Consider the following 21,243-nt stretch of genomic DNA (forward strand, 5'->3'; position numbering starts at 1 on the left):
TCCTGACTGACGTGGACAGCCAAAGTGGCTCCCTCTTCTGGGATGGCCCAGGGGTTATCTTCACTCGCTGATCCAGGGCTCGGTGCCGCGGCGCAGGGGACAAGGCCGACCCTGAGTCTGCTCACACGACTCTTGCATTTCTCTAGGCAAGGGAACAGAAACCAAATAAAAAGACTAAAGTATTTTAAACGGGGGGTAAAGTTTCAGGCAACACCGGGGGCTGAAATAACAACAGCTGGGGATGGGAAATCTGTCAGGAAAAGAGGCTTTAAAGATAAGACCCCAAGGATGAGCAGGGGACAGGCACATGGATGGTAGGAGGAGGGATGTCCCAGGCAGAAGAAACAGCCTGTGCAGAGATTCTGGGCAGAAAGAGCTTAGGGGGCTTGCGGAAACGTGGGAAGGTCAGCGAGTGGCGCCCCGGGGCTCTGGGGGAGGTAGCAGATGGGCTGGGCAGCTCAGGGCACCAGGCAGCCCTGAAGAAATTGTTCCTCACAAAGGACCCTGAGGCGTTTTCAGTCGGGGAGTGTTGTGAGCTGCCTTTTGCAACTACTCCCAGCTGTTCTGCAGAGAAGAGAATAGAGGGGGCAGGGGTGGAGGCGGCTGCATGAGGGAGAGGCTGGGGCCCTGGCAAGTGGGGCGGGCGGTGGAGATGAGGAAGGTGGAAATATAACATACATTTGGGGAATGGCATCAGGACGTGGTGATGGGTAGGACGCGGGATGACCATTGGAGAGGTGTCAAGGGTGACACTGACTTCTGGCTTGACTACCTGGGAAGTGCCATTTACTGAGATCAAAGGACTTGGAGACAAAGGCCAGGAGAGAGAATGACAGGGCTTAGAGGGACGAAGTGGGGAGAAGAGAATCACCCACAATATAGCAGCTTTAAACGTGGTGCCAACATCTTTGGCGCTTCTTCCATGGGGCGGTGGCGTGTTGGTCCCCGCTCTTGGGATCCGATGGACTTGGGGTTGCTTCGACCAGAAGAGTATGGCAGAAGTGACTTTATATGTTATTATTCCCAGACTAGCTAGCAAATGGCCATGAAACTGCTGCTGCTGCTGCTGCTGCTGCTGCTGCTTCTCTCTCTCTCTCAGACACTCCCTCTTTTGCACCCTTTGGGACACTTACTCTCAGAGTGCAGGGCCTCGCTGTGAGAGGCCCAGGCCATGCAGGGGTCCCCTCTCAATGATTCCAGACTCGGCCCCAGCTGCGCTCAGGTTTTGAGTTCACCCAAGATGCCAGATGCCAGGTATGTGAGCGAAGAACCCCCCAGATGACCCCAGCACCCAGCTGCGCCCAGTTGGCCCCTCCCCAGCCATTGTAGTCTTCCCAGCTGAGGCCCAAGACGTTGTGGAGCAGACACAAGCCACCTCAGCTGGGCCCTGCCTGAATCGCTGACCACTGAATTCACCGTAAATGTTTATTGTTTTACATCAAGTGTGGTGGGGAGAGGCAGCAACAGTACCTAGAATATGCATCAAATTGACAGGATTCCACATCGCCAACATCACCTGCATCCTTAGGGTGATTATGAGTGAAATTACTATCAGCATTACACACTTTGTGTGTGTGAGTATCTGTCTTCATTTCTCTTGGGGAAATACCACAAGTGGTATTACAGATATAGTAATATAGTAATTGTATATTTAACTTTATAAGAAAACATAAATGCTTCCCATCCAAGCCAGTATCTGGTATGTCAGTTTTTTTTGTTTTTGTTTTTTTCCCCATCCTAATAGGTATATAATGGTTACCATAGTGTGGTTCAATTTGCATCTCTCTAACGACTAAGATTCAGAGTTTTTAATGTCACTCCAGGCGGGACTATAGTTGGATGATTTGCAGAGTGGATTGGATTTTTTTTGAACTGTCAAATAAAGGTACCATTCATTCATTATCTCAGAGTGATCAGAAAAGCCATGGAGCCTGCCCAGGATTTCATCCAGAGCAGGGAAAGCACATCTCTGGAGTCAGGACGCAGCTATCCTGTGCAGTCTGCTGATTCAGTGACATGTTGACACCCTGCCCTCCTCCTTCCTACCGTCCACACCAGTCTTACTTTACCTTTGTACCACCCCTTTGCTGCCTACATGGTACATCCCTCATTTTTTTACCCATGGAATTCCTATTTAAGCTAAACCTCACCTCCTTTTGAAGCATCTAGGATTTCAAGAAGCTTCCAGGTATAGCATTCAAGATGATGTTGTGGAAAAAGTCCAACCTCTTGTGGGTTGAGTTGGATTTTTTTTTTTTTTGGCTTTGTTCCTTACTAGTTGTGTGACATTGGGCAAATAACTTAAATGTTTTGAGCCTCAGTTTCCCCAAGTGTAAAATGTGGATAATAGATACCTCAGAGGTAGGTTTTTGTTGTTAGCAATATTGTCACTTTATTATTTTTACTACTACTACTACTTTGCCTCTACCAAAGACACAGTGGAAGAACCGTGGATGATTCTTTTCTTGATTCTCTCCCTAGATACAAAGGACAGGCCCTGGGACATAAGCCCCTGCGCTCGCGTCGCTGACACAGTGTTGCTAAATACCAGGCCCTCAGCACATTTGCTGAGATGGATGGCCTTAAAAGGGTTTTCAGGGAAGGCAGGCGGCCGGAAAGGGGTTGTGGGAACCAAAAGGACCTCCATTGCTCCTCAGGCTCCCGCGCTGCCCTCCAACAGCAGGGGCACTGAGTCAGCCTGCCTTCCACAGAACGGAGGGCCGAGCCTCGGGCTCTCTGGACATGTGGGTTTGAGAGGTCATAAAAAAGGAACCAAGGGAGCAGATGCTCAGAAAAAAATAAAAGAATTGGAGGACAGGGATTGACGAGGAAGAAACTCAGAGGAGAGGGTTGCGAGAAGTGCGGGCCTCGTGACGGCGTGGGAACCAATGTTGAGGATGGGGGCGGGGACGGGAGGCTGGGAGGATTGTGGGTCCTGAGGCTGGGTGGAAAGGGGAGAGACGGTGCGGGGACAACGCTCGGACGCAGAAGGAAGCGCGCAGAGGGATTGGGTCCAGCTGAGAAAGACGCGGGGCGTGCGGTAGACTCGGGGCGCCAGGAGTGGACTGTGCCGCGTGCGGCAGGTGTTGGAGGAGGAGCCACTGGGGGGCGGAGCCTTACGGGGGCGGGGCCAGGAGGAGGCGGGGCCGGCGCCGGGCTGGCGGGCGGGCGGGGTGCTGTGCCGTGCTCCGCTCCGCTCTGCTCTGCTCCTGCGAGAGCAGCGGGGGCCGCGGCGCCGGAGCTCGATCTTGAGCCCGGGCTGGAGAGTGAGTCGGGACCGGGGCCGGTCCGGATCGGGCTCCAACGATATGGGGTCGGCCGACTCCAAGCTGAATTTCCGAAAGGCGGTGATCCAGCTCACCACCAAGACGCAGGTGCGTCCGGGGCTCCGGCCTCGCTATCCACCTACCGGGCTGGGGGCTGGGCTGGGCCGGGGGTCTGTGCGAACTTGACTTGCCCTGAGATGGGGGAACCAGCTGGGCCTGTGGGTGATACTGACGCCAGGGTCGGAGCCGAACCCCTTGGCCTGTACCCTGGGACTCCATCCCCTAGCTTAGTCCCCCACCCCCAGCCTTCTCTCCCGGGAATATTCCTATCCCCGCAGCCGCTGCTGCCACCTTAGGCTGACGTGTGCCTACTTTCCGAGCCGGCGTCGCCGCTGTCCGCCCCCTACCCCATCCGCTCCTCCAGCTTGCATCGTTAGCCTCTGCCCTCCTCCACCCTCCCATCTACCTCCCTGCTTCCCTCCCTGCCCCTCAGTGCCCGCCGGTCCCGGACGCACAGACCCGGCTGACTCAATGCAAACAAAGCCGGGCCGGCGTCCGCCCTGATCGGGGAAACAGCTGGCGCGCGGAGGCAGCAGCCTCGCTGGGCCCTGGTGATGCCCACGGCGGCGAAGGCCCAACAGCCTGGCAAGGGGACTTGTTCCCAGGCGCGTGGAGTCCAGCTTTCCACCTGAGACCACTTCTGAAGGGGACTTCTCCTCTGAGACCCCGCCGAGGGGATGGCTGTGTTTGGGCTACCCTCTGTTTCCTGGGTCAGGGCTGAGAAACCTCCAGATTGCCCTTGACCTGCTCGTGTGGGGCCTGGGGGTGTCTCGCAGCCTAATCCATGCTTGCACACTCCCCCGAGTCCACAAGTGGCATAGAGGCCACCTCCTTGCTCCCAACAAACAGGACCTGGCCCTGGCAAGGCTGCTTCCTTGCACCCCTTCTTCCGCACTCCATGAGCCAGGCCATTCTGGCCACAGAGACACTGGCCCTGACTCCCCAGATCCCCCTCTTTCAAGGGAGTCAGGACCGCTGCCACCTGGGACCTGCTGTCCTCTTACCTCACCCCCACCCCCACCCCTCCCTGGGCTCTCTCTTGCTCTTGGCAATTAGAGTGGGATGCAGGGAGCCATTTCCCCACCGCTTGCTAGCTGGTCACAGCTCCAGAGGCCAGACCGCTGGTCCCACCCTCTCTGGTTCCCTAGAGAGACAGGCCAGGTGCCGGCAACGGCCCAGGGCCTCTGGAGAGCCCTGCCCGGCTGAGAGGTGTTTGACAGAATCCAGACCTTGCTCCTTGCCGCTTCTCCGCTTCTCCCATGGCTCCTAGTTAGTGCTGGCACTTTGCTCTGCAGGGTTGGGGCTCCTAGGTCTGTGGGTGGAAAGCTGGCCAGCCCCTCCATGTGGGCTGGGCCCCCAGAGAGAAGAGGGAGGGAGGTTCCTGTGTTTACCTACCTGCCTAAGGAAAGCACCTTGGTGGAGAAATCAACAATGAGCTGTTGGCTCACCTACCAGGGTCCTTTGCTCGGCCACCAGGACTAGCTCAGCCAGGTCGCAGAGGATCTGGGTGGACTACATTCCTACCCACTCTCGCCCCCCTCCCCAAAATACGGTGATGGATCTGACTGAGGCATCGCTGTCTCATCTCCCAGCCGAGGATACTATGTTGTCTTGGGACAGGACTGAAGCCGGAGACCAACTTGGGTCTCCCTCCGGGAGCACGGGGGCCCTGTAGGTGGGAGGTGGCCTGGGCCTCGTGGAGGGAGAGGCCCTCGGGCTGAAACGTTGGGTCTTGTGTAGTGACCTGGCTCGGGTAGCTTGGGAGTGAGGACCAGATCCCCCCGATGATCAGTCCAGACCCTGCCACTTCACATCTCCAGGGAGATTCAGGCCAGTTGTCTACAGGGTGGGCTCCAGCCTAGGCCGTCAGGCGCTATGCCGTGAACACAGACAAGCCAGCCCACACCTTTTCCCATGGCCTGGGCCTGTGCTGCCATGGCCTGGCCTTCCTGTGCCGCATCCTGTTTTCTTCCTGCCCTGGGCTCAGCCTGACCCTAGTCCTGAGAGCCAGTAGCTCTGGCTGTGCTTCCTGAGCCTTTCCCAGGTGGGCGGGGCCTTGGTGAGGGGTGTTCCTTGGTCAGAGGGTCCCCCTGGAAGAGGGGACCCTCTTCCAGGCTCGACCTGTTTGGAGGTTCTCTGCAGTTGGGCAGATGAGATCTGGCGGGTCCATATTTACATGTGTACACATGTACGTGTGTGTGAGTGCCGTGGTGGCACAGTCCTCCAGGTCACCCTTAGCAGGCTGGAACACTGCTGGTCCCTCCCTCCTCCCCCAGAGAGGTCTCAGAAGATGCAGCTGGTCCCCCAGGCCACTGGGAACACTGGCTTGAGAGGGTCCTGCAGAGCTGGGGTAGGAATATCTGGTTTCATGCCCTGGCTGGTGTGGCTCAGTAGACTGAGCACTGGCCTGCGAACCAAAGGGTCGCCGATTTGATTCCCAGACAGGGCACACGCCTGGGTTCTGGGCCAGGTCTCCAGCTGGGAGTGCAAGAGGCAACCACACATTGATGTCTCTCTTTCTCCCTCCTTTCCCCTCTCTCTAGAAATGAGTAAGTAAAATCCTAAAAAAAAAAGAATATCTGGTTTCCCACCAGGTAGCTCAGCCCCTGTGCCCCTGGCGGCGTGGGCCTGCTCGTGGCACACACACCTTTCAAAGAAACTGGCTTGGATTTTAGAGTTTCCTCGGGCTGAGTGGAGCCCAGCTTGGGTAACAGGCAGGAGCTGAGCCATGTCCCTCCTGTTGGATGCCTAAGTGGTCCCAGTGACCCTGGCCAACACCTGCAGCATCAGGTTCGCCAGGTAATGGTTACTAGCTTGACGTGTGCAATGGGACCAGCTGAGGATGTGGGAGGTGAAAGCCACGACTCTCAACGTTCAAGACCAGCTCCCACAGCTAGGACGTTCTTCTCTTTCAGGGCTGGGCTACCCTGAGCTACCCTTGGCCTGATGAACTAGATCAGAGGCCGTCTCCTTGGTGTTCAGATGAGTTTCCGCCCCTTTACGCAGGTGGTGGTTACCTGGGAAGTGGGGAAGGTGGGCAAGGTGTAGAGGTGGGAGCCTCCCAGAGGTGCGCCCTGATTGGGCAGGAGGGCTCTGTGTGTTTTCTGGGATGTCCTTCCCTACCCCGTTCCTGGCCACCCAGCGAGTGTCAGAGCGCTCTCCTGGACAGCAAACCCCAGCCCCAAGGTCCCTCCTTTGGCCTCTGTTCCTCTCCCCCAGCTAACTCGCTCTACCAGTTGTGGGACTGAGCAGGCCCCGGTGCCAGGTCTGTCCAGAGGGCCAAGGCCACACGCTGCCCTGGAGCTCAGAGGGGAGTGTTGCTTGGGGAGTGGGCCAGGACACACCTGGGCCTTGGTGAGGCGCGCGACTGCAGCCCTGCCGTTGGACAGCCCCCAGCCCTGCCCAGTGACCGGGCTGAAGGGATCTCTAGGGGGAATTACAGCCTTTGGCTGAGCAAACATTGCCAGAGCATCTGCGCTACGCCTCCGCGGTGGCGAGGCGGCGGGGAGAGCGGGCGCCTGAGAGCTTCCAAGGTGGGGGAGCAAGCCCACCAGTCTGGAGCTCCAGGGGACTTCTTGCAAGAAGTGGCTTCAGATAACAGAATTCTTTGTTAAGTCACATAGTTTTCTGATCACAAGGGTCATGCATATCACGTGTGGGTTTGTGGTGGCAGTGGGGTCCTCAGCGAGCCCTTCTAGAGCAGGGGGAGCCGAGGCTGGCGAGTGGGGGGGAGGTTGGGGAGAGGCTCTTGCGGGAAGCGGTCTCTGAAAGGGGAAGCGCTCACCTGGGCACCCTGGCCCCTCCGTGGGTGAACATTCAAAAGGGAGAAAGTACACATACTGGGGTCGCAGAAAAACAAAAAAATAACGACCACCTGAGAAATCAGCGTCATTTTCTTCTAGACTTTTATTACCATATAATTTCACACAAAATTGTGGCCATCCTATAGTTTTAGATCTTGTTGATTTTTTTTCAGGTAACGTGACAGTGAACATTTTCCATTCATTAATATTCTTTGAAAACATGATTCTGACGGCTGCATAATATGCCGTCGTATGAATGTGCCTTAACTTTTGACGCATTCCCAGGTTGTTGGTTACTGAGGTTGATCCCAACTTTTTTCTGCTGTTAATAACACTTCAGCTATCACCATGATACATGCATAAGTATCTCAGGTCATTTCCCTAGGGAATATTTCTAGAAGTGGAGTTTACGGTTCACATTGGTTGCCTGTACACTTCAAAAGGCACGGGTGCGTTTAAGGCATATGGCTTCAGTAGGACCGGCAGGACATTGGAATGTAGTAGGAGGGGTGGGCATGCTGGGAAGAGGGGGCAGTCTGAGCCAAGAGGAGGAGAAAATATGGCCGGGCTGTGTTGTAGAGAGCAAATACAGGCGTACATGCACGCGTGTACGTGTGTGCGTGCACGTAGATGTGATTAGGTAAGGTCTCTGCTGACCGTCCAGCGGAGGCCTGGGTTCAGTCCTGTGGGCGGCGGGGAGCCCTAACGGTCTTTATGGAGGGAGCTATGCCTTTGGCGCTGGGCTTTGAATGGGGCTTGGGGCAGCGTGGAGGCGGGATGGAGGAGGTAAATTTGGAGACGGGGCCCTGGCAAGAGTGGCCTGAATGGCAGTGCCCGCACACACTGGGAGGAAAAGGTGCAGTCAGAGAGCCGTGGGGTGGACACCTTTAGGTTTGGCATCGGTTGGGTGTGCTGGGTGAGGGTGGAGGCTGGGGCTGAGGGGACCAGCTTGGGTGAATGGAAATACGCACATGCCCCTTGTCTTCTTCCTGGGGCGAGCGGCACAGCCTGGGTCTGGTCCCTGGGCACTTGGCCCAGTGGTGTGACCTCACTAGAGAAGGAGGGTGACTTACCCAGAAGTGGACGGCGACACAGTCCCTCAGAGACCAGGTTGGGCTTTGGCTGCTGGACTCAGTGCCCAGCTGGTCCCTGACCATCTGTGCCATGTGTCCCCAGCCTGCCTGTGCTGACCAGGGCTCATGGTGGCCGAAGGATGTCCCCCACATGGGAAAGCTCCTGGGCACCAGCAGGGATGGAGTAGCGGGGACATGGCTGCCCTCCTGGGGGCTTCCTTGGCTACACGTTGGGCAAACCATGGGCCTTTGACAAGGGATTGTGGAACTCTGGACACTGGGTCTCCCACAGCCCGTGGAAGCCACCGATGATGCCTTTTGGGACCAGTTCTGGGCGGACACAGCCACCTCGGTGCAGGACGTCTTTGCGCTGGTGCCGGCGGCGGAGATCCGGGCTGTGCGGGAGGAGTCACCCTCCAACCTGGCCACCCTGTGCTACAAGGTGAGGGGTCCCCGGCCCCTCACTGCCGGTCCCAGCCGAGCTCCTTACCACCCTCCTGGGAGAACTGAAGCTGGACCAGCCTTGTGGTCCGAGAGGGCAGGCACCCAGCACGTGCTACTGCCTCCCAGGTCGGGCTGGGCTCTGGTCCGGGGGAGTGATCAAGGCGCCTGCCTGCTGTGAGGGCTTTCTCCGGGGCCAGACCTTGCTGAGCGCTTTCCCTGAGCCAGCTCCTTTAGCTCACCCTGCATGGTTGCTACTGTTAGTTTCACCATTTTACAGATAAGGAAATGAGGCTCAGGTGGGCGGTCACCTAGCAGGGTCTCTGCCAGTGAGTGGTGGGCTAGTCCACATCCCATCCACCGGGCTGGCTGACCCTGTCAGGAGGGGTGGCCCGGTGGGGTGGGCCCTCTACCTGTGGCGCCGATACCTCTGCCCCTCCGAAGCCTGGGGTCCCCACCCTGAGCCAAGTGCCAGGGCCCCACTCCCCACCCTTCCAGTGTGCCCCTCTGTCCTCCCACAGGCTGTTGAGAAGCTGGTGCAGGGAGCCGAGAGCGGCTGCCATTCGGAGAAGGAGAAGCAGATTGTTCTGAACTGCAGTCGGCTTCTCACCCGCGTGCTGCCCTACATCTTTGAGGACCCAGACTGGAGGGGCTTCTTCTGGTCCACAGTGCCCGGGGCAGGGCGAGGAGGGGTCTGTGGGCTTGGTCGGGCCAGGCTGGGTGGGGGTGGAGTTGCTTTGTCAGGGTGGGAAACCAGCTGCGGGGCGGGGCCCAGGTGCAGGGCCAGCCACATTTCCGCAGACCTCTCCTGGGCCTCGGGAAGTGCGCGGCGAGGGAGTGGGGTCAACTCCTCCTCCCAGAGCCCTGGGCTCCTGTCCCACAGGCGTCTCAGCCCTACAGCTGGGCCCTCTCCCTCCCTCCCACAGCCACCCCCTCGCTGGGGTCATCTCCAGGCACCTGGCTGAGGCGTGGACAAGTGGGTTCCCTGCAGGATTGAGGCTCCAGAGTTTAGGGAACTCGACCCAGCCCCTCCCACGCGGGGGGAGGTTTCCTCACGGCTGAGTGGCTCCAGGCTCTGTCACAGGGGCTGCCTGGGCCCAGACCCTGTCCTTCTCCCCTCCCCCGAGCCCTGGGGCTGCCTCTCCTTGGCCAGCCGTCACTGAGGTGGCCCCTGGATGTTGCGTCCCACGCAGGGAGAGGATGATGATGAGAATGCCCGGCCCCTGGCCGAATCCCTGCTCCTGGCCATTGCTGACCTGCTCTTCTGCCCAGATTTCACCGTCCAGAGCCACCGGAGGAACACTGTGGTGAGAGCCCCCCAGCCCCCAGCCTGGGCGTGGGAGGAGCGCTCTGGTCCTGGGTTGGGGCTGGTGGAAGTTCCCTTGGGCAGGATGTCTTTAGGGGCAGGGCCGCTCAGGGAGAGCGGGTGGTGGCTGGCACAGCTGGAGCGGAGCCATCCGGTGCCCGGCCCTGCCCCCTGCATCCGGGAGGCTGGGCACAGGCTCCCATTGTCTTCATCTGGGCGGTGAGTAGGGTGTGGAGCTGGGCGCAGGAGGCCTAGCCCTTTCACGTCCAGTGGGCCCATGGACTTGACCTTGAGTGCTCTCGGGCCCCCACCCCCACATACCGCCAGGCATATCCAATTCCATTCCCCTCCCTCACTATCTCTCTCCTTGTCTCAAATGGGATCGAGCAAGTAAAAGAACCAGACTGAAGGAAAATGAGCTTTCGAGAACTTGAGAGCATTCATTTCTTCCCTTGTGCGTTAGCACCTGGGGCATTTCGAGGGTCTCTGTCCTGGGGACAGTGGGGGGCTTCGGTTGGCCACCCCCAGCCTGATCTCTTCCTGCCCCTGCCCCCAGGACTCCGCGGAGGACATGCACTCCCTGGACAGCTGTGAATACATCTGGGAGGCTGGCGTGGGCTTCGCTCACTCCCCGCAGCCCAACTATATCCATGACACGAACCGGTGAGCTTTCCTGGACCCAGAGCTGGTAGCTGGAGGGAGCCATGCGCGGGGCCTTACAAAGAGACCCTTCCCACTCGTGACCCATTGTCAGCCTCACAGGGATAAAACAGGGCCATTTCTCTTCACGGACTTGAGCTGGGGCTGGGCTGGGCAGGGCAGGGTGGGCACGCCGCACCCTCCCATCCCCGGAGGAGAATTGAGATCCTCCTGTACTAAACCCCCTCCCCAAGGACGGAGCTGCTGAAGCTGCTGCTGACATGCTTCTCTGAGGCCATGTACCTGCCCCCAGCTCCGGAGAGTGGCAGCACCAACCCGTGGGTGCAGTTCTTTTGTTCCACGGAGAACAGGTGAGGGGCCCCTGGCCTTTCCCTGCTCTTCCTCCATGTGGAAGGGCTGAGGAGCTGAGGCCATGTTCCCGCCCTGAATATTATTGGAGAGGAGGTGCTGCCCCCTGGTGGTAATGACCTGTAACTTAACACCCACACCTTATGCCCGCGCTGTCCAATGTCCGTCCCATTGGGGAGCCCTGGGTGACGTGCGCCAGGATCCTCCCTCTAGTACAAATGTAATGGGAATCACACATGCAATTTAAACATTTCTGGTAGTGATATTAAGAAGTAAAAACAAAACAGGTGAAGTTCATTTTAATAATGTTTAATTTATTCCAATATATCTGAAATATTAGCATTTAATGTATAATCAACGTACAAATTATTGGAATGTTTTACATTCCCCTTTGATGCTCAGTTTTCAAAAACAGGTGTGTAGTTCACACTCACCGCACGTCTCAATTCGGATCGGCCATGTGTAAGCTCTTAGGACCTACCCATGGCTTGTATTGGGCGGTGCACTTTGGACCGCCCGGCAGGCGAGGAGTGGGGAAATGCATCCGCTGAGGGAGGGGAAGCCCAGCCCACATGGGGGCGCTCGTGCGCTGTGGGCCTCCTGTGAGGACAGGAGGTGTCAGGGGCTGGGACGTGTCTGTGGAGCAGGTACCAGTATGCCGCTGTACAACCCCAAGCTGTGCCCAGGGCTGTGCGGGCAGCCCAGCAGTCAGTGTCCCCAGGGGTCCAGGTTCACCCTCTGACTTCCTGGCTCTGATGCCCACATGGCACGGCTCATCCTGCAGATTTTCCTGGTCTCCTGCCCAGGGACACCCCCCCCCCGCCCCGCCCCTCGCCCCCCGCCCCCCGCCCCAGAAGGGATCCCAGCGACTCCCTCTGCCAGCCACAGTCAGAAGCTGGCCAGTTTTCTTTCTCAGCAGCCTTATCAGGCAAATGGCCATCCATGCCCCTCACTTAACCTCTCTGGGTCTCAGTTCCCTCATCTGTAAGATGAGGAGCTTGAACCCTGACATCTTACAAATCCCTGAATGGAGTCCTTCTGTGGCCTGGGAACTGGGTGACAGAGCGCATGCTCTGCTTCCCCGGGGGAAGCCCACCTCCCCGTGGGCCACCAGCCCCTTCTCAGAAGCCCCAAGGGAGGGTACCTGCCCCTCAAAAATAGGAGGACACATCATACCTTTGTCTAAACCCATAAATCGCACGGCACCCAGAGTGAACCCTGATGGAAACTGTGGACTTCAGTGGCTATGATGGGTCGATGTAGGTTCACTTATTGTGGGGGAGGCCGTGCACATGTGGGGGCAGGGGTATACGGGACATCTCTGTACCTTCCTCAGTTTTGCTGTGAAGCTCTAAAAATAAAGTCTTTAAAAAAAAAAACAAACAAACCAGAATAGGCTTCAGCTCCTGGCAGGAAGAATCTAAGCGGTGTGGGTATCATTTCCTACAGAGAGCCCCTCCTGGCGGGCCATTCCCCCTGCCCGCGGCCCAGCCTGTGCGGGCCCGGAGGCAGGCCAGGACGAGGAGGGGTCCTTCTACCCGGGAAGGGGCGAGCGCCTGGTCCTGCCGCTCAGCCCCCAGCCCAGGGCTGGCACGGGAGCGTGCGTTGAGGGAGGGGTGGCTTGGCTGCCCCCCGCCCCTCCCGGCGGGCCGGGGTGGATGAAGGGCCGGGCTGGTGGGGTCTCTGCAGCCTTGCCGCTCCTCCCCCTGCAGACACGCCCTGCCCCTCTTCACCTCCCTGCTCAACACCGTGTGTGCCTATGACCCTGTGGGCTACGGGATCCCCTACAACCACCTGCTCTTCTCCGACTACCGGGAACCCCTGGTGGAGGAGGCTGCCCAGGTGCTCATCGTCACTTTGGACCATGACAGCGCCACCAGCGCCAGCCCCACTGTGGATGGCACCACCACAGGCACTGCCATGGACGACATTGACGTAAGGATGGGATGGGGAGGACAGGGTCCCCGGGCAGGGGGCACACCCCTAGCGGAGCTGGGTGAGGGGTACCCAGTGGGCACCTTGTGGTGAGCCTGGGGGCCAGGGACACACCGCTGCCAACGCCTAGGCCTGGGGTAGGGGCAGAGGGTGGGGGTACCTGCTCACCCCAGCTCCACCCTTGGCAGCCTCCAGGGCCCGAGAACCTGTTTGTGAACTACTTGTCCCGAATCCATCGCGAGGAGGTGAGTCCAGCACTGCTCTTGTCCAGAGAGATTCTCGATGCCCACCCCATAGCGGTTATGGCCTTGCAAGGGTGAGGGGATGCAGGTGAGATAGGGGCGGGGGAGTCCTGACCCCTACATAAAGGAACTATAGTCCCCATGGGCTCAGGCCACCCCAGCAACACAGTGGCTGTAGGACCGCGAGGGTTTCAAGATTCAGACAAGGGCTTGATGGCCTCATCTGGATGAAGGTAACTGGGAAGGCTTCCAGGAGGAGGTGGCTCTGATGTCCATTTTCTCAAAGGTCGAGGGAGGGGAATGTAAGTGGATTTAAAGGCCAGGCAGACCTAAATTCATGTGTCTCTTGACCTTGGGGACTGTGACCCCAAAGCTCTAATCTTTGCATCTGCAACAGGGGGACAGTAGCTGTTCCCTTGCCTTGTGGAGAGCAAAGCCCAGCATGTAGTCGGTGTCCAGTGATGACCCCTCCTGGGTGAGGGGAAGGGCCCCCTCCAGGCCAGCCTTGGACTCAGCTTCCTGAGGGGCCCACCCCAAACAGCTGTTGATGACCCTGGAGCCTGGGCCCCTCAGGCTCTCGGCGTGGGACCAGGCTCTGGGGCAGTGAGGAGGCATTTGTAGGGAGCGGCCTGGACAGACCCCGCTCCCCCTCCCAGGACTTCCAGTTTATCCTCAAGGGCATAGCCCGGCTGCTGTCCAACCCCCTGCTCCAGACCTACCTGCCCAACTCCACCAAGAAGATCCAGTTCCACCAGGAGCTGCTGGTCCTCTTCTGGAAGCTGTGTGACTTCAACAAGGTGGGCTGGCAGCAGGCGCCTCCCCTGGGGGGTGTGGCTGCTCACCATGGGCCAGGGCCAGGGCCAGGTCTGGGGAGACTCCCAGGAAGGAGAGAGGGGCGAGGGGCAGCGCTGCCCCTCCCTCTGAGCCTGCCTGTCCCCTCCTCCCTGCCCCAGAAATTCCTCTTCTTTGTGCTGAAGAGCAGCGATGTGCTGGATATCCTGGTCCCCATCCTCTACTTCCTCAATGATGCCCGAGCAGATCAGTGTAAGGCCGCCGCGCGCGTGGCATGGGGTGGGCGTGCAATGGGGGGTCCCTGAAGATGGTGGCCCGGCCAGACTGTTGATCTCATGGGAGCTCGGGCCTGGTGCCCCCAGGAAGGCTTTTCCCAGTCCCCCCAAGATGGGTTCCTGCCCATTGTCTCCCCTCCCCTCCCCTCCTCCCCACCCGGGGTAGTGACAGCCTCCCATGCCACCTGCGCAGCTAGGGTGGGCCTGATGCACATTGGTGTCTTCATCTTGCTGCTTCTGAGTGGGGAGCGGAACTTCGGGGTGCGGCTGAACAAGCCCTACTCGGTGCGCGTGCCCATGGACATTCCTGTCTTCACGGGTACCCATGCTGACCTGCTCATTGTGGTAAGGGAGCACCGGGGCGCCTGGGGGTGATTCCTCTGGGTGAGTCTGGAGATGGAGGGGACCCCATGGCCGCCCCCTGCCTCCCCCGTGCAGGTATTCCACAAGATCATCACCAGCGGGCACCAGCGGCTACAGCCCCTCTTCGATTGTCTGCTCACCATCATAGTCAACGGTAGGGAGCTCGGAGCCCGCCTTCCCCCTGCTCACCACCAGGTGGCGCTAGGCCACAGGCTGCCCTGCTAGCGGTTCTTAGTTCAAACCCATCTTGTCCCATAGAAATACAAAGGCAGTAACTTAAGTACTGGTCAATTTTCTAGTAGCCACATTAAAGAGAGAAAGAGAGAAAGGAAGGGAGAGAAAGGAGGGAGGGAGGGAAGAAAAAATGAAAGGAGGAAAAATGTAAAATATATTTTACTTAACCCACTATATCCAGGATACCATCATCTCAATATTTAATGATACAAACAATTGAGATATTTTGTCTTCTTTTTTCGCATTCAGTCTTCAACATCTTGTGTGTGGATCCTGTGTGCAGCACATATCAGCTAGGACTGCCCATGTTTCAAGGCAGTGGCCCCAGGTGGCTCATTGTATTGGCCAGTGAGGGTTCAGATCGGCTCAGTCTCTGGTGCTGTGATGTGCCAGCCCCCCACTGGGGACCGCAGAGAGCTAACTGCTTGGGAGGGGAGGGGCTCGGGTTGGCTGGGGAGCTGGGCCCAGCCAGGTGGTGGCGGTGGGGCTGGGCAGGATGGCTTTTGGGGACCATAGTCCTGGGTGAGAGGGACTGACTCCCCTGCTGCGTAGTTTGGGTTCCAGGGTCGAGGGGGTGCGCCGAGCAGGGCCTTTAGCTGACTGTGAGCTCCGGGGCCCTCCCCTAATTGTTCGCTCACTGGCTCTACCCCTCCAATCTTAACCGAGCACTGGCCGAGCGTGGCCCGCTCTGAGAATGCGCTTGTGAATCAGACAGCCCGTCCCTGCCCCCGACTGGCAAGGGAGCAGGACCCGAGAGAAGGGGGTGCACAGAGTGATGTCACTTCCAGTTCTGTGCGCGGTTCACCTCCGACTCTCGCCTCACAGGCTGTGCAAAAAAAAGTATTGAGTTATATGGAGACTATCAGTTTGATATTCTAGCAAGACCTAAAGATCTGGAGTTTGTATTCCTGCCCAATCATTTCATCCTGGAGAACTCTGTGCAGGCTTACAGACTTCTCTGAGCCTCAGCTTCCTGATCTGTGAAATAGGATGGTTTTGTCCGTGCCCCGCCTCCCTCTCAGAGGTGTCGGGAGGAGTGGGCGGGATGGCCTGTGTGAGCAGTTTTATAAATCGCACAGGGGTCCACACGGTGGAGGGACAAGGGTGGAGCCTAACCTGCTCCCTGGGGCTCTGCAGAAGCCCTGGCCAGGGTGGCCTTGGCCTGTGGGGGTGTGTTCTTCTGGCTTCTCAGGGACTTCGCAAGCAGGGGTGGGAGGGCTCGGGAGCCGGAGCATCTTGTCCTGCTCGGGCCCAGGACATGCATGGTGGCTGGCGGGGCCCCAGGAGTAAGCCGAGCCCTCTCCTTCAGTGTCCCCCTACCTCAAGAGCCTGTCCATGGTGGCTGCCAACAAGCTGCTGCACCTGCTGGAGGCCTTCTCCACCACCTGGTTCCTCTTCTCTGCCTCCCAGAACCACCACCTGGTCTTCTTCCTTCTGGAGGTCTTCAACAACATCATCCAGTACCAGTTTGATGGTGAGGTGCCTGCCCAAGCCCCTTGCCTGGCCTCGGGGCGCAGGAACCGGGTGGGCAGTGGGCAGGGATACCTTCCTGTCTAAGGCATAATAGTTCTCTGCCCTGCCCCCAGTTTGTCCAGTGTGTATTAATTGAGTACCTGCTGTGTACCATGCCCTGTGCTGGGTGCAGCTGACACAGTGCAGAACCAGGCGGAATGTTCCTCGCCACGTGTGCTCACAGCTGGGGGCAGAGGCACAGAGGGAGACTCTGAATAGATGGTCACATGGACGATCATCTTAATGTGATGCCAGGGAAGTTCTGAGTGGCACGACCCCGATGGTGTCACAGCCGCCGGCTGCCTGGTGTAAGTTAGGGCTCTGGGCATGATGCTGAACCTCCCTGAGCCTCGGTTTGTACCTGTGAGGTGGCCGCGACAGCCGCAGGAAGAGGCCCTGCCACGGGGCGGTGCGGGGGCGGGAGTACCAAGTAAAATGACTTACAGAAAGCGCTTAGCACAGTCCCTGGTGCCTCGCTTATTAACAGTTATTATGATTTCCAAAATAAGTAATGTTGGCACAGAAAAGCATTCTGGGGAGGGGCAACACATGCAAAGGCCCTGGGCTGAGACGCTGGACGGAAGCTGGACAGTGTGGTGAGAAGCGAGCGCCCGAGGGGTGCGTCTTCCCCCCGGAGCCGGGGGGATTCAGAGTGGGGGGCCCAGCACACGGGGCTGTCCTTCCCGCCGGAGACCTGGCTCGGGGAGACAGTCGAAATACTAAATAGCTGGTACAGTGGGGACGCTGACACACGGGGCCACCCCACTTTGCCAAGTGTCGCCCCTTTAGTGCTGGAAAGGAGGGGCCCAGGGGAGCTCAGCCCAGAAGTTCTTTTCCAAAAAGTCACATCTTTGTGCAGCCACAGCTGGTACACCCCACTGGGTGCCAGTCCTGCCCTGGCCCCTTCTCTTGGACAATTGTCCCTGCGCCCCCTGTCCAGGGCCGACACCCTCCAGCCCTTCACAGTCTCTGTCCCAGGAAGCTCACCCACCAGGTGGAGCGGGAGATGGGGGTCCTCCCTGAGACCGCGTGCCCCTCCACAGGCAACTCCAACCTGGTCTACGCCATCATCCGGAAGCGCAACGTCTTCCACCAGCTGGCCAACCTGCCCACGGACCCGCCGGCCATCCACAAGGCGCTGCAGCGGCGCCGGCGGGCGCCTGCGCCCTTGTCCCGCACTGGCTCCCAGGAGGGCGCCTCCATGGAGGGCTCCCGCCCCGCTGCCCCCGCCGAGCCAGGCACCCTCAAGACCAGCCTGGTGGCCACCCCAGGTCTGGCGCCGGGCGGGTGGCACAGGGTGTGGCTATGGCATGGCTGGGGGATGGGCAGGGTCTCTGGGCTGTGTCACCCCACCTCTGGCAAAGGGCATGGCTTGAGTTGGGAAACTGAGGAGGCGGGGATGGCAGTGGGGGCGGGGGCGTTGGGGTCCGGGAGGGGAAGCTTGGTGTGGGGGCTGGGCCTCGGGCCCTGGTATGGCTCTGGGGGCCGTGAGTGCAGGAGCGGGGTGTTGGGGGACCAAGCACAGCGTCTCTAAGTGGTGGAGGAAAGAGGGAGCCTTGAGGGGCCAGGCCCAGCGGAGCTGCTGTCTGGGAGGGGTCCTGGGCAGCGGTGCTCACGCCCACCTGGGCCCTCCCAGGCATTGACAAGCTGACCGAGAAGTCCCAGGTGTCGGAGGACGGCACCTTGCGGTCCCTGGAGCCTGCGTCCCAACAGGGCTCCGCAGACGGCAGTCCAGCTGAGGAGGTGGGTGACGGGGACGCCTGGGGTTGGGTAAGGCCGAGCGTCCCCTCTCTTCCTGGCCTCCGAGGCATCTGCCACCAGCCGCAGAGGGGCAAGCACCCCCCGACTCTCTGGGGAGGAGGCTTTCGCGGACCCTCCCTTTTGTATTGGTCACCGGCTCAAGCCCTGGGCCATCAGACTCCTCATCCATCAGCCTTATCTAAGGTTGGGCTGGCCTTTACCCTGAACCTGTCACAGAGCTGGGCTGGGCTGGGCTGGGCAGGGCAGGGCCTGGGGCCCAGGGCAAAGGGTGCTGGGCTGAGCTGTCCCCTCCGTTGGGGGTGAGCCGCCCGGCCATGCACGTGGGCTAGTGAGCGGAGACCCCAGTGCCCTGCCAGTTTCCAGACTGCGGGTGGGTCGGGAGAGGGGCTGCTTCCCTGCCCTCTGCACCCGCCCCGTACCCACTCCTCCACCCTCACTCCCATTCCCGTCCTGGGACCAGGAGCCCAGCCAGGCCTGGCGGGAGCAGCGGCAACTGTCGAGCGCGTCAGCCAGTGGACAGTGGAACCCGACGTCAGAGTGGGTGAGGGTCGGGGCTGGTGGCACCCATGTGGGGGCTGGGCCGGGGACTCTCGGGACTAGGAACAGCTCCGTAAGTAAAGCCCGTATGGCCATGTGTCCAAATCCGAGGGCTGGCCTGGGAGCCAGGCTGCGAGTCGGTGCTCCCGGCTGGGCGGCCTTGGCGTCCCGCTGACTGGGACGCCTCCTGGACAGCAGGGTTGAGCTTCAGTTGCCCAGGGCACTGCCGTTCTTAATGAACCAGCCTCTCCAGCTTCCTTCCCTGAATGACTCGCCCAGGCTTTTATGTGTTCCCCGAGGCCGCCACCAGCGGTGTTCGCATGGGGATAGTAAACGTGCTTGCCTGATTGTGCCCTTGTGAGGATCCAAGGGGGCAGTTTCTGGCATATAGTATGTGCTCAATGCGAGGCGACGAAAAAAAGTCACTGTTCATGGGCACCGCCCTGTGCCAGGCCCTCGCTGTGGTGATCGGGGACACTTTTGGCCTTGGGGAACGTGCAGTCCTGGGGCAGGGGGCGCGCCTGTCCCACAGCCTCTGGCGCTTTCCCAGGAGCTCTGCCCCCTCCCCCAGGTCCTCTCCTGGAAGTCGAAGCTGCCGCTGCAGACCATCATGAGGCTGCTCCAGGTGCTGGTTCCCCAGGTGGAGAAGATCTGCATTGACAAGTGAGGCTGGGGGAGGGGGCATGGGGGCGGTGGAGCGGTGAGGGTGCGGGGAGACAGGTGGGCTCTGAGGAGGGGCCAGCCCAGGCTTGGGGGGTGGTGTGACCAGGAGCTCAGGCCTCGGGGGGGGTCCTCGGTGAGCCCCTGCTCCCCTTGACCTTCATGGTGGCTTTCCACATGAGCACGTTAGAGACCCCACCCCGCGTCCCCGACAGGGGCCTGACAGATGAGTCGGAGATCCTGAGGTTCCTGCAGCACGGCACCCTGGTGGGGCTTCTGCCCGTGCCCCACCCCATCCTCATCCGGAAGTACCAGGCCAACTCGGACACGGCCATGTGGTTCCGCACCTACATGTGGGGTGTCATCTATCTGAGGTGGGCCCCGTAGGGGTGGGGCCGTTGCCTGCCTAGGGGGTCTGGTGTCCACCGGAGGGTCTGCCCAGCAGGGCTCACCGGGGGGCCTCAGCGCTGGGTCCCACCATCGTAGCGGGCTTCGTGCCGAGACAGTCGGCCAGGGCTGTCCTGTCTGGCTGAGGGAGGGACACCGAGGAGGGACCTCAGGGAGGGGGGGGGTCTGGGCTGTCGCACTGCCTGGCATCCCCACGGTCTTTCTGCGAGGCCCCCCAGCACCTGATGACAATGCACCCCCTCCGCAGGAACGTGGACCCGCCCGTCTGGTACGACACCGACGTGAAGCTGTTTGAGATCCAGCGGGTGTGAGGATGGCAGCCTGCAAGGGGCGGGGCAGGGGACCGTGGGGGCCCCAGGCCCCCCATCCTCCGGCCACTGACCCCCTGACCATGCTGAGCTTTAACTTACCATGATCAGGGCTGGGGGCCGGCAGAGTGGCCGAGTCCTGGGTGGCGGGCCCTGGAGGCCCTTGTGGCAGGGACGCTGGCTCTGACCTCCTCTGAACTGCCCCCACCTCCTGGAGCCTCCTGGCCCCCAGGCCGCAGGCCCCGGCCGGAGCCCCCACCTCACTCTGCTCCCCATCAAGACCTGTTTCTATGCGGACCCTCAGTGGCCACCCAGGCCCCGTCCTGCTCACCCCCAGAGGCCGTCCAGGCACTGTGCCCTAAGGGGTTGCCTGGGGCGGAGCTGTGGGCTGTCCCTTGAGGCGCCTGGGCAGGGCCAGGGGAGCCCATCCACGTCTCCTAACCAGAAACTGCCTGGTCCAGGCCCGGCTCACTGCCGGCGCCTCGGGGAGGACGGCACATGACCAAGCTGCTTGAGGCAGGGCTGGGGGACCCCATGCATTTTAGGGGTTTGGACTGGGGTGTGGAGGGTATCCTGCTATGTTTTTCCAGGTCAGTGGATATAGCCTGGCTCCTTCTTCTGTCCAGTAACCGGGGCAAAGGGAATGAGGAGGGAGGGGCAACCATTCAGTCCTCCCCTCCCCTCCGTCCTCCCGGCTCTGGCCTCTGGCTTGCCCTCACCCACTGGTGTCAGTACAATCTGCTCTGTACAATCGGCCTCTTTACACAATAAACCCCCCTGTCCACGCCCTGGCGCTCTGTGCTGGGGAAGGGGGGTGGTGGTCAGGCCGCGGCTCCTGTCGTCAGGGAGTGGGGGATCCTGCCTCCCAGAGGCAGTCCCCAGAGGGTCTTAGTGCCTGGCTGAACCTGTGTTTGTCGTTTCCTTGGGGTAGGGGACACTGGAGAATTGGCCCCTGTGTTTGTCATTTCCTGGGGGTGGGGGACACTGGAGAATTGGACTCCTGGGCTGTGGCCGCTCAGAGAAAGAGCCCACCCAAGAGGGCGGGGTCCTGCCGCCCAGCGTTCTGCACGACCCCCAGCGTGCTGCTGGCCCCAGGCAGCCACTGGAAGAGCGCGGGGTGGGGGGGGGCCTGGGGCCTTGGTGCTGTGCCTGCCAGGGCTCGGCTCTCTGGGGTGGTGTCCAGAGGCTTGCAAAGCCTGCTGCAGGCCTGGGGCCGCCCCCTCAGGCCCCTCCCCTGGCCCAGCCCCGTGTTTGCCCCG

At 60.0% G+C, this 21,243-nt stretch overlaps 1 protein-coding gene across 1 annotated transcript; it reads left to right on the forward strand.

The window, feature by feature from the left end:
* The first annotated feature begins 3,196 nt into the window (after nt 1-3,196).
* On the forward strand, nt 3,197-20,888 carry HID1 (HID1 domain containing). The gene is made up of 19 exons (XM_054593256.1): nt 3,197-3,374; nt 8,495-8,644; nt 9,165-9,335; nt 9,837-9,950; nt 10,506-10,612; nt 10,843-10,959; nt 12,670-12,892; nt 13,081-13,137; nt 13,791-13,931; nt 14,088-14,178; nt 14,395-14,546; nt 14,640-14,718; nt 16,108-16,272; nt 17,354-17,581; nt 17,947-18,053; nt 18,532-18,612; nt 19,180-19,271; nt 19,484-19,642; nt 19,924-20,888. Exons 1-19 carry the CDS (start codon nt 3,309-3,311, stop codon nt 19,985-19,987), a joined length of 2,364 nt encoding a protein of 787 aa, XP_054449231.1. The 5' UTR covers nt 3,197-3,308; the 3' UTR covers nt 19,988-20,888.
* The last annotated feature ends 355 nt before the right edge of the window (nt 20,889-21,243 follow it).

This window comes from Pteronotus mesoamericanus, unplaced genomic scaffold (assembly GCF_021234165.1).
Source record: "Pteronotus mesoamericanus isolate MK-2021 breed Mesoamerican mustached bat unplaced genomic scaffold, CSHL_Meso_final scaffold_408, whole genome shotgun sequence".
Classification (NCBI taxonomy): domain Eukaryota; kingdom Metazoa; phylum Chordata; class Mammalia; order Chiroptera; family Mormoopidae; genus Pteronotus; species Pteronotus mesoamericanus.